Raw genomic sequence first — 13,128 nt, 5'->3', positions numbered from 1 at the left:
AATAAAATAATTGCACTAAGTACATTTTGGAAGGAGTAGTGCTGTAGATTAGAAAAAGCAAACTCAACAGGCAGATGTTAATTTTGCCAAAATAATTAACTTCAAAGTTGAGGCTAATAGTAATAATTGGAAGATTTACTGCTATGTCTTCACTAGCAAAAAAAAAAAAAATAGCTCCCTGAATCTTTAGTGCATACGTGAAAGATGATCATTTTTCAGATTACAAAGAAATTGAAGACTTAAAATTGGTAATTATTCCTTGAAGCATTAAACACTTTATAGTCTTGAATCATGTACCCTCGAGATGACTATATACACATCACAGATTACCATGGAAATTGTCTTCTAAAATAAAAACTGCATAGTTAATAGAACAAGAAAACAGAGGGAAAAAATTAAGGAAGAATGTTGCCTATGGAATTTCAACCAAAAAACTTGATATTCCAACTTTATATATATAACCATTATAAGCAAAATTCAAAATTATTTTAAGTAATGTCTTTTGGCAAATTCAACTCTTCCCATATACCACAGAAAATTTGTTTAGGTATATTTAATATAAAATTTCTGCATAGTAACATAAAAGGAATAAATCTACTGACATCTAGGCTAGTGTCATTATTTTATTAAAATACAACTGTTAAATATAATACAAGCCTCTTTGACCTAGTAAAATGAAATACAAATCCTAAGAGACTTACTATTTAAAGCAGATGATGTATAATGTTGCCAGGCTATCTGGGAAGAAATAACTCAGCTAAAATTGAAAGTCTATGGGAGTGGACAAGAATTATATACTTCTTACTGACAGTTATTCTCAAGGGTTGCTGTGATTATGAATTATTATGACCAATATAGCATAGAAATGTTTGCTTCGAGTCATTTTTCCATTTGGAGGTATAGGAACACCTAGGTGTCAAAGCTCCTTTCAAGTAATGATCATCTCTGCCTGAAATTTAATACTTACCCTAAATGAAAGAACTATTACCTAAGCTAAAATTTCTGAATTCAGAAATACTAGTATATCATCAAAGGAAATAAGATAGACTTTAGACAAGATGGCAGTCCTATAAAATATACATCTGAGAAAGGATTTAATGGTGTTTTTAAGTACCAGTAAGATTCCATAAGGTATAGAATTTCTCAGATAAATTTAGATGCAAAGGAGCTAGACAAATCCAAGCCTCTCTGTCCCCTCTAAAGAAGTGTATTTCTTGTTTTTCCAGACAAAAACAATATATATGTACGTATGTATGTATTTTTAATATTTTATATATTTTTAAGATCTGTATTTCTTAGGAAGAACTAGTGAGTTATACATGAACAAAAGGCAAAAGATAAAATAAAGACATCACCTTTCTAAAAACAAGAGACCCATTTACTAGCTCTGTTAACTTTTAACATTTACCTAGTTTTTTCCAATCAAACCATCTTAGAGAATACAAAGCCTTATAAATCAAAACATCCAATTTACAGATTGGATTGTCAGTAATCTTCAGTTACTGGCAATGCAGTAACAAATTATAAGCAAATAACATTACATTTCTTTGGTCATTTCAAATTTCAAAAGTTAAAGAGTTGCTTAAAAAGGAGATAATAGGGACTAAAGTATTTTTTGCAAAAAGAGGTACTAATAACACATTTTGGGATAGCACAAATTTACTGGCACCTACTTTAATTAACAGGAAGTGATTTCAAACATCCACTTACAGGTAAAGGCACCGACATAACTACATTCCCTCCATAGACAGCAGGTACATAAAGAATACTTGTCCCAGTGTGAGGATCTATTCTTTGAACAGGGCTTGGAGATTTTCCCAAATTTGGGTGAGGTCCCAGAGGAGGTGGAGGCGTATAAGCTCTAATAGGATTGCCAATAAGTACAGAAGGATTGGGCTGAACTGAAAAATAAACAGACAAAGGATGCACTCAACAGATGTACATATTCCTCAGGACAAAAATGCTTTAAATCATACAACAGCCAAATCTACTTCCCAGGCTTGTCACGAGAGATCTTATCATCAAAGAAATGTATGTGGAAGAGTAAAGCATATGAAAACAAACAAACAATTTTAGTGCTCCCCTAAAATTAGCGTGATATATACAAAGGATCCTTTTTATAACCCAGCAGAATTTTAAATCTTTCAGGGAGCTGAAAATGTAGCTTCGAGAGAGAAAATCACATGCGCACATAACACTCTCAGTGTTACTCTTGTAAAGCTACAAGAGTCCAAGAATACAAGAGTACAACTACTATATTTTTGACTTGTGATCACACACAAATGAAGTTAAGCAATTATTATTTTAAATCATAAATATAAATCACTGAAGTCGAAATGACCCAACACCTGGAGGGCAAAATTATGTTTGCCCCCAAAACTCCTTTCCCCTTGGTACCTATAAAATGAGCTTCAGAGAAGTGATATATCAACATATTTATAAGACCAGTGTGTGGAATAATAGAGTTAGAAGAGTTCCAGTGTGGCTGTGTGTGTCACTTCCACCACCCTCCTCTTCTAAATGATGAAATTTGAAGTAAGGGCCCTCCCTGGTGGCACAACAGGTTAAAAGCAACAGCACAGAACTACAAAACTGTCCAAAGCTACTTCAGCACAAGTTTGATGCCCACCCCGGAGGTGACCCGCATGGCGCGGCAGACCTCTCCTGACCTGCCCGCTACTCCCCTCGGCAGTACATTTTGTCCATCTGCCTGTTCTGCTCCCCACTCTGTCTCTGGTGAATCCTCTCATTGCCCTGCACCTCTGGCCTATACCCAAGTTTTGTATGCATACATAAATAAATCTTTAAAAATAAATAAAATTCTTGAAGTAAATCTCTTGAATCATAAAACCAAACTTTTATATGGCTAATTTTTCTACTTACCTAGTCCATCATTCTGGAAATGATCATTCTGGGTATGATGGAGACTCTTCCCCTTTATAGAGAAAAAATGTATAATTTAAACATGTTTAATATTAGACAGCAATAACCATCTTCTAATCCTATACAAATCAAATACGTATAGTAATAATAAATTAAAGTCTGAAGACTGAATCTGTAGTAATCATTAGACTGTTTTGAGAGAACATTCTTTTTAAACATTAGGTCAAGGTGCTAGGCTTCAAGTTTTCTCATAGGTCTCAACTTTTCTCAGCTTCAAATTCAGTATATCTACAAATTTTTTTAAAGAATTTTATAAAAAAAAAACTGCAATCAAATGATTGAAAGCTAAATTCTGCTCCTTGTATTATTTATAAATTTCCCATGAACTAAATGACAAAATGTAAAAGGAAAAAGAAATCAGTCTTCAATGTTTAAAATAAGACCCTTTAAGACAATTACACAAATGGAAACATGGTTTGGGATTTATGATATTTTGAATATGAGTCATGGCATCTTACAAAGTAAAATTTACTGATGGAAAAGGAAAAAAGACACTGTCATCATTTGGTTAAGAGAATGTATATATTTTCTAGAAAATTATTTGGCAATATATATCAAAAGCATAAAAAACATATATATATCTTATAACTCAGTAATTGTACCTTCAGGATTTTTCCCAAATGAAATAATAGTGGATTTGGGTGCAAGTATTCATTCCAGAATAGTTCACACATGTGACAAAGTGAGCCCCCTAAGTGTCTATCAATGGAAGATTTATTAACTAAGCATGGGCAGATTCATCGAAAGATTTGCCCACTATTAAAAATGGTGACATTTAGGCTGAAACAATACTTGAAGAGACAATGGCTCTTAATTTCTTCACTGTAGAGAAATTTACCTTCCCACTGGCTGAATGCAATCCACATGGCCATCGTACAACACAGTACTAGTACTAACAAGTACTAACATACTCTCTTCTGTTACGTGCACATTACACCTGAAAACTACAGGGCAGATCCTAGCTATAACAGGGAGAGAAATTCATTCTTGACCAAAGTGAAAGTATAGAGGTGCCTGAAATAGCTCCCACCTAACTGTCATCAACATTAAATATTCAGCTTCAAACATCAAAGCTGTATGGTCACATAGTGATATGTGAGCAAGGGTAGCTAAGCTCTAACTCAAAAAATATCAGAACAAAATGGTCAAAATAAAATCACGCTTGGTCCATTAACCAGAAGAGAATGTTCACAGTGATTGCTATTGGCTATAACACACACAAACTTCTGAGGAACAGAGAAATGATAAGAAAAGCAGAGCTGAAAAAAGATGGAAAGGAGAAAATGACAGATGGCAGAAGTAGGTGGAAAGATAAGAAGCAGATCCAGTTAGGAGTATAACAAAAATGGGGGGGGGGTGGCGAGGGGGGTGCTGCAGTAACACAGAGTGTCACAGAGTGAGTGACATGGACAGAAAATGACATAGTTCCAAATGGTAACAAACCACAAGATTTCTTAGCAACCCATCAGTCAGGGGCAATTGTGTAGCATGCTGAAAAAAGTGATACAATCAGAGCGGGCAGGCAGAGTGGTCCCCAAAGACGCCCACACCCGTATCTCTGGAACCTATGACTGTGGCAAAAGACATCTGCAGATCTAATGTTTCACTTAAAATAAGGAAATATCCTGGATTCCCTGGGCAGAGGCAATCTAACTACATGAGCCCTACAAGCAGAGGCAGCTCTCCAGCAGGAGTCAGAGTCTACCATGAGAGACGTGGTCCAAAAAGAGACTCCAGGGAGAAAGGATTCAATACACCACAGAAGGCTCAGAGGCGTAGGGTTTGCATGCAAGAACTGAAGAGAAAGCTCCAGAAGCTCCAGTCTGGGCTCTCAGCTGACATCCAGCAAGGAAACAGTGTTACAGCCATGAGGCAGCCATGAGCAGACCTGTGCTTACCACAGATTCTTCCCAGAGCCCCCAGTAAAAGCCATCAGCCAACACCTTGATCCTGATCTCATGTAATCTGGAGTTAGTAAACCAACCAAGGCATCCTGATCATAGGACCCAAAGACATGTGATGTAACAAATTTGGGTTGCTTTCAACTCTCTAAGTTTGTGCTCATTTGGTGCAGCAAACAGTCATCGTAGAAAAATAATACAGATTGTAACCACAATCCAGGATAATCATTTACTGTGAAATGATTACCACACAACACACATTAGCACTCTGGGTACAATGTGGTATATACTAAATTAAAAAGCAACCTAGGACCAATCATGAGGAAAAAAAATAGAAGCAAATCTACAAATATAAATTAGCACTCTACACAGTTCAAAATAGGAAAAAGTCCTGTAGTATATTTTACTTAGCATATAACTGTAGAGCAATAAATGAACGTGTTCTATATAAAACAGAGAAAACATTAATAATACAAATGAAAGTTAATAAATATAAATGACATCCAAACTATGAACCAAACAATAAATTTAATACTCTTGAAGAAAAGGACAAATTCCAAAAATAACATACTTTACCAAATTTAAACAGGGAAAAAACACAAGTTTAATATACTGATCACAATTATGAAATTGAAGTAGCAATCAAAAGTCTCCCCTAAAACAAAAGCCCAGGGCTGCATGGCTATATAAACAAGCTCCATCAAACATTTAAAAAAAATTATGCCCATCTTGCTCAACAATCTTCAACAAAATACTAGCAAGTAGTTTTCTCCCCCCACAAAAAAGTGCATCCAAAGAAAAGAAGAAGGCTCTGTGCTTCCTGAAGCTGAAGTGAAAGCAAAAGCTAGAAGCCTCTAAGGCCGTGCTAATGGGTCTACTCACAGGCTGCCAGCCTCTGGTCACCTAAAACACTAGGCAGCTCCAATGGCAACCCAAATAGGCTCACAAAAGTTCCCCAAGAGAAATAAACTTGACCACAATGCCATTATCAAGTTGAAGTGAGCCACAGAAGAGAGAGAAGACAGTAACACACTTGAGTTCATTGTAGAGGTCAAGGCCAATAAGCGCCAGATCAAACAGCCTGGGAAGAGGCTCTGTGACTCTGAATCAGACCTGAGGCATACGTTCTCCTGTAAGTAGACTAAGCTTGACTAAGATGCTTTGGATGCTGCCAACAAACTGGGATCATCTAAACTGAGGGTCCAGCTAGTTAATTCTAAATGCAATTTTTTTCACCATTAAAAAGAAATAGTAGCATATAGAATTCAATAAGATAGTATAAGAATTACGCATCATAATCCAAGAGGGATTTATCACAGAGAACCAATGATGATTTAATATGTGAAAATAAATCAATGTAACATATTCACAAAAGATAAAAAAACATATCAATAAATGCTAGGAGAGCATTTGATAAGAGTTAGAACCCTATTTGTTCTTTTTCAAGATTTATTCTATTTATTTATGCATATAAGAACTGGAGTATAGGCTAGAGGTGTGGGGTGGGGGTAAGAAGATTAAACAGATAGAGTGGAGAGCAGAACAGGAAGACCTACTGAAACACACTGCTAAGGGAGCAGTGGGGAGACAGGAGAGATCTGCTGTGCCATGTGGGTCAGCTCGAACTAGTACTGCAGAGGCTGGTGGCCAGCAATTGCTTGAGAGCACTGAGACTTTAACCTCTGTACCACCAGCGAGGCCTCTCAGCACTCATTTATGATAAAAACACTAAACAAGACAGAAGTGGAAGGAATCTACCTCAACATAATAAAGGTCATATATCACGAACCTACAAGTCAATATAATACTTAAAGGTGAAAATTTGAGAGCTTTCCCTTTATGACGAGGAAGAAGACACGATACCGACTGTAGCCACTCCTTTTTAATTTAGTATTAGCGGTTTTAGATAGTGCAATCAGACCGGGAAATAAAAGTAATCCATACTGGAAAAGGAAAAGTGGAATAATGGTTATTCGTAAATGACACTTTTATGGAAAATCTTAAAGACTCCAATCAGAAGCTATTAGAAACAATAAATGAAAACAGTAAAGTGACAGATACAAAAATCAACAGACAAAAATCTGAATAAGAAGAAAAAGAAGGGTCCTCCCTGGTGGCGCAACGGGTTAGGATGCAGCACTGCAAGCTAGCAGCAGCCACTTCAGTGCAAATTCGATCCCCAACCCCAGAGGATCCTAGAGGCTCCACATGGCGTGGCAGACCTCTCCTGACCCACCCGCTGCTCCCCTCAGCAGTGTACTTTGTCAGTCAGCCTGTTCTGCTTCCTACTGTCTCTGGTGAATCTTCTCACCACCCCTGCACCTCTGGCTGTACTCCAGTTCTGTATGAATAAATAAATAACTCTTAAAAAAGAAAAAGAAATTAAGAAAACAATTCCATTCACAATCTCTAAGCAAAAAGGTAAAGGACTTACACAAAACTGTAAAATGTTATTAATGTATTTAGATCAGGCTATCGGGTTTGGAGACTTTCCATGCTCATGGGTGGAGATAATCAATATAGTCAAAGACTATTCCACCTAAAATGGTACATAAATTCAGCTTAAATCCATCAAAATACCAATTGATTGCTTCAAAGAAATTAAAGGAACAAATTAAAATTTATATGAAACCATAAAAGGCCTCAAATAGCAAAAGCACTCCTAAGGAAAAAGAGAAAAATGGAGGCACAAAGCTACCTGAGTTTAAACTACACTATAAAACAGCAGTAGTTAATATGGTATTGGCATAAAAATAGACATAGGAATCAACAGAAACCAAGAAGTCCAGAGACAAATCAACAGAACAGAGCCAAAAGCCCAGAGTAAGTGCGTGTGGGTGATAAAGGAGCCACGACCATCCTGGGGGGAGGGGAATCTCTTCAACAAAGGATGTGGGGGAAAGGCAAGGCCACTGATGAAGCTGGATCACACTGACTATGTACACAAAAATAAGCTCAGTGTTCAAGACTTAGACAACTGCAACAATAAAAAGTAGCAGAAAACATCAGTGCCATGTTTCATGAAATAGATGTTTTTGGAGACTTGACTATTATAGCAAGAGAAATACAAGTAAAAGCAAACAACTGCGATTGCCTCAAATCAAAAAGCTTTTACATAGCAAAAGAAGTCTAAGATAAAACAGATATGCCACTGAATAGGAGAAAATCTTCACACATTATACAACTAGCAAGAGGTTAATATACAAGATACATACAAAACTTATACGAACGAGCAATTAAAAAAAACCATTAATAAACGGGCAGCAGATAAGAGCAATTCACCAGCAAGGAAATCCAGAAGGCCAACAGACATGGAAAATGTCCCTCACCACCTATAGCAAGGAAGATGCAGGCTAAAGCCACAGTGAGCTACCATAGAATGGCACATAATAAAAAGGTCCCAAACAAGCGCTGGTCAGCACAGGGGAAAAGAAGAACCCTGCTACAACACTGACGGGGAGGTAACAGCCATTTTGGAAAGCAATCTGAATTTATCTTAAAAATGGCAAATGGGGACACTGCAGGACCCAGCCACCCCACTTGTAGGCCTCTCTCTCAAGAACCTGAAACCATGAAGTTAAAGATGACATGCTCTACAGTGTTCACCTGAGCGCATGGTGGAGAAGGGGTCTAGAAGACACAGCACACAGGGAGTATCATTCAGCCATAAGGAAAGACATAATGTCATTTACAGCAAAATGGAGGGAGTGAGGAATTATGTGTAGCAAAGCAAGTAACTGCCAACGACAAATATTGGACATTTGCATAGTGGACAACTTGACAAAGCAAAAAACTTACAAGAACAACTGTATGCTAACAAAATGAAGCTTCCAGACTTAAGAGGGAGGGAGTGGGAAGAAAGGTGAGGAGGGTGAAGGAACAGTGGGAAAAAAATATTTAAGTTCAATATAAGGTGTGAAATGAAAAACTGTGTACAATGAAAATAAATAAAGCAAAAGCAAACTGCAGGCTCTTGCTTAGAGTCAATTAAATACTTTGTTTTCATGGCTTCCCAAGTACCTTCATCTACAGTACATGAATTAATACTCCCTTTGCTTTGCAACATTTTAAATAAACTGTCCTTATTTTTAAAATCTCTGCCTGTGCTCTCTGCTCAGCACACATCCTAAAGCTCGTGCTGCTTCCTGTAGATCCTATACCTGCTGCTTTTTATATAAAATTCCTTCTTAAGCTCTGCTCATTCATCTAAAAATTCTGCGGATGCACCTATAAGCCAGATGCTGTTCTCAGCAAAGGCTAGAGCAGTAAAAGATACAGGTATCGTAGCTTTTGACATGTCTCTCCAATCTCGCACTGTCTTCTTCCATCTAGTCAGTGAACGAAAACAAGAGCTCTCCAGTGGAAACTGAATCTACCTACTTTTTCTGACCACTGTCACTCCAGTGTCTGCCACAAGAAGACTGGGGGGTTCATTTTGTCTACGCTTCTCTAGCATGTACCACAATCCTGGCATAGAGCAGAAACTTATCTGTTTGACAGCTAATTTGATTATTATTAAATGATTAGTTGTTTAAGTTGCAGAAATCTAGACTCAATGTGCTTAATCCCCTAGTAATTGTAAATCACTTAAGCATTACTGTACATTAAGCTCATTTTTATTAAGCTCATTTTTATTAAGCTCAGGATATACAATAGTAAATTAAAACAAAAAGTCCTTCCCTCAGCTTAATACCAATTTAGCTAAAAGACTTGCAAGATAGTAAGCCATTAACCACTGCTTATACGTTAGGTTTTACAACTTTAAAATGAAGCCCAGAAATGACACACTCTCTTCATTTTTATCAGTTAGTTTAATATTAAGCTAATAACCACAAATACGTAAAAAACAAAACAAAACAAAACATTCTCCTAACTTTCTTTTCTAGGTACTAAGTCAACCTTTTTTTTTTTTTTTTTTTCAGGTACTCCAGCAAAGAAACCAGCTTGCCTTGCCCAAGAGAACTGTGGCTCAAAAGTAACGTGGCCTTGACTTTCCCATCTCCAAGCCTCGGACTGAGCTGCTACTCACACAAGTAGAAACAGGTCAAAATTAAAGTGATTTTAAAGAGGTCAGCCACTGAGTATTTTGTCACTGTGTCAAATACGACTTCAGGTGAATGATAATCAACAACATTGAGAACTATTCTACATACAAGAAGTGTTATTTGCATAAAAACCAAGCTACGAGCATGTCCCCTTCCATATACCTAAGCATCCTGTGTAAACAATATGCCATAGGAGCACGCTTTTCATAAACATGATCATCTTTTAAGTTGCTTTGCTTTCTTCACATCTTGCTAGAACAAGTTTACAGCAGAGAGAACAGAGCGGTTAGATACACAAAGGTCAGCAGAAGGAAGGAAGCGCTTGAAAACTTCCTGAGGATGACTATGACATTAAGCACGTCACGCTGCATTTTCACTTACATGTCCAAGCTAGACAAGTTCCTGGCAGAAACTGCTTGCCGCCCATGGAACCTTCACGTCCAACACTTAAAGTAACTTGCAGCCCCATAAACCTTTGACACTTCTGCGCTGTTTAACCTCTTCAATGTCATTAGCAGGCTTTACCTTGGGAGGAGACTGCTGCAGTTTGCTGGTGTTCCCTGAATGCTGCACTCTCAGGGCCCGGGGGATAAACTCAGGTGCCAGTGGATTCAACACATAGGTCTTCTTTAGTTCTAAAGCCTCGAGCTGAGCTTTGATCTGTTCAAAAGTGATCCCATGTAGGCTATTATTTTCATGACACAAGGCAATAAACCGCTCCCAAAATTTCCTACAACAAAAAATGAGATCAGATTACAATTTCAGTGGATGAGATCACAGAAATAAACATGAGCAACTAAAAGATAATTTCAATTTTTTCTCTCCACCCCAAAATCCGTAGGCCCACTATTCATGTGACAATACTTCAAAGGTAATATGTCTTCCAGGTTACAAGGCTATAGAAGTTTTGATTCATGTCTAATGTCATAAGATATCTCAATTATGCTCTCTGCAAGCAAACAAAGCAAACAAAATCAATGCTCAACTACGCACACTAATCTAAAATAAATGGTTTTTATCCTCTACATAAGTATCTCAACACTGGTGGGAACCCACTTTATGTATCTGTAGTGCTCACATATACACATGTGTATATACACATGTACACACAAATGCATATACACACCTATGCATTTTTGGCAAACACAAATTTAATTTAAGTAATTTGAATTATAGGACCAAAGTACCTTAGTGCTAGTAACTAAGAAAAGTCAACTCAGGAAATAAATCTGAGCCACAGAGTAGATAATCCTCAGACAGGTTTTTAAGAAATAACTAGCTACTCCTAAATTTTTCGTCATTTAACAGATACTTGTCACAAACACATTTTTAACATTTAACTAAATTGAAAGAATTAAAAGGATTATGGAAAATATAGAAAGTTGAAATGCTAGTTTTCATGTTCATTATTCATTTCCTAACCAAATTAATACACCTTAAATTAGAAAAATACATACAAAACTTGTACTAAAGATCTGAAAACTGATCTCAAATATTAAAAACATGAAATACATATTACAACACACAACATATATCAAGTTTTTACATTTTAAATGGCTACTATAAATATGCACACCTATCTTTAATGAGGTTCAAATAATATTATGCTATAAAAGATATGTTTTATAACTTTGGATTTCTTCCCAAGTTGGTATTCTTGTGTCCAGGTGGACAACAGGTAATGAAGATGGCTTCAAGAAGCACAAATGAAAAGGTTTATATTATAGAAGTTAGTATGTGAATGGGAATTGGGTTTTTAATATATTCACAATACTGCAATTTGTTTTGCAACTATTTTTCTCTTAGGTATGCCTTCTACTATCTTCTCAAGCTTTTTCAAGATGAGTTTAAGAAAAGGGTCAAGGAAAAATTCAATCTCTGTCAATAGAAAAAAATAAAAATGCTACAAAATATTAAATATGTATTTCTCACAATAAGACATAAAGACAACAAGATGGTCATTTGGTTGCAGGAAACATGTGTTGCTAAGAAAGGCACACGAAAAGCTGCCCTTCATTTTTGTCCTAAAGGAATCAAGTTTTCTCTCATGGCAAGCTATCCAATGACAGATTAGCCTTCATCTACTCTTGGAATGTGAAACCCATAAGCTTTCTATGTTTATGATTAAAAAACCTGTACGATTCAACTGTAAGCATTTTTATCAACAAATTCTAATACATGCTGTGATAAAAGGAGTATATTTGGTTCTCACTGATAAAACACTAGTTTCATGGGGCAGTATTTAATATTTCTGTTGAACTTCAAGACAAAGCAAAACAAGGAGAAAATGGATTAGCTTTTACTCTACCTCATCTTTGAATATCAATTTCTTATATTTCTATTTTCAGCTTGCATAGCCAAAATTCTAGAACTCGGTCTAATTTTAAGCTACTTTCAGAATGCTACACCCTGTTTCTCAGGTGGCCCTTGCTGATTTCAACTGCACTGAACAGGAGGTGAAATAACAGAGCAAAGCAAAACCTTCAAGCAGCTTCACACCTCAGAAGTAGCCGGGAGCTTGGTGAAAGCCTTTGTCTAAAGATCTCAGGGATCTCGAAAAAATAAGCTAAAAGGCACATTCTCAGAAGTAACACTTAACTAAATCAGGTGAAAGTGACGCCACAGGTAACCTAACACTGTCATGGGGAGCCTGATTTGCCTTCTGGTTGCCCCAAGAGCAGAGCGAGAGTCAAGCACGTGGACGCTGAGCCAGCCAGCGCGCTTCGGCCTGTGGCGCCCGCACGCAGGCGACTCGGGCTGTAGGCCTGCAGGCAAGTGACTCGCTCTCTTTGTGCCTCAGTTTCCTGGTGTAAAAAGTGGAACACTAACAGTATTGTGGCTGTTAGACTGTGTGAGTGAAAGGGCTTTTATTCTCACTTTTGTATTTTGACTCAAGTATTCTTACGCTTTAGAAGTAAAAGGTGTCCTCCTTTCCTTCCTTTCCTTTTCCTTAAAGACTTCACACAGCCCTTGAATTCCCCAGTACATAAAAGGCCACTGTGCATGGTGTCATGATGTATATCTGAGCATATAACTGGAAGATTACTTGGCAATTTCAACTGCACTCAGACTGACGACAAGAATTCACCATTACGATTATTTAAAGATTTTGCCAATTCTCAGCCCCTTGCCCACAATGCTAATAGTTATTATGCTGACCACTTTTTTTAGTAATGTTAGTTATAGGGCCCAAGTGTGTCTTTATAATGCGTTTTTTTTAAAGATTTAATTTATTTATA

At 37.0% G+C, this 13,128-nt stretch overlaps 1 protein-coding gene across 1 annotated transcript in view; it reads right to left on the bottom strand.

The window, feature by feature from the left end:
• The window catches only part of HELZ (helicase with zinc finger), a 138,480-nt gene that overhangs the window by 28,878 nt on the left and 96,474 nt on the right, over nucleotides 1-13,128 (bottom strand). Inside the window, exons 24-26 of the mRNA XM_004693451.2 lie at nucleotides 10,415-10,619; nucleotides 2,884-2,935; nucleotides 1,711-1,901 (exon numbers count right to left, since the gene is read on the bottom strand). Coding sequence (XP_004693508.1) covers nucleotides 1,711-1,901; nucleotides 2,884-2,935; nucleotides 10,415-10,619 — 448 coding nt within the window. The remainder of the gene's footprint in view (nucleotides 1-1,710; nucleotides 1,902-2,883; nucleotides 2,936-10,414; nucleotides 10,620-13,128) is intronic.

Source organism: Condylura cristata, unplaced genomic scaffold (assembly GCF_000260355.1).
Source record: "Condylura cristata isolate star-nosed mole 26May11 unplaced genomic scaffold, ConCri1.0 scaffold00038, whole genome shotgun sequence".
Taxonomy (NCBI): Eukaryota; Metazoa; Chordata; class Mammalia; order Eulipotyphla; family Talpidae; genus Condylura; species Condylura cristata.
Note: the sequence above shows the minus strand (reverse complement) of the source record. Positions and strands in the feature narration are given on the sequence as shown.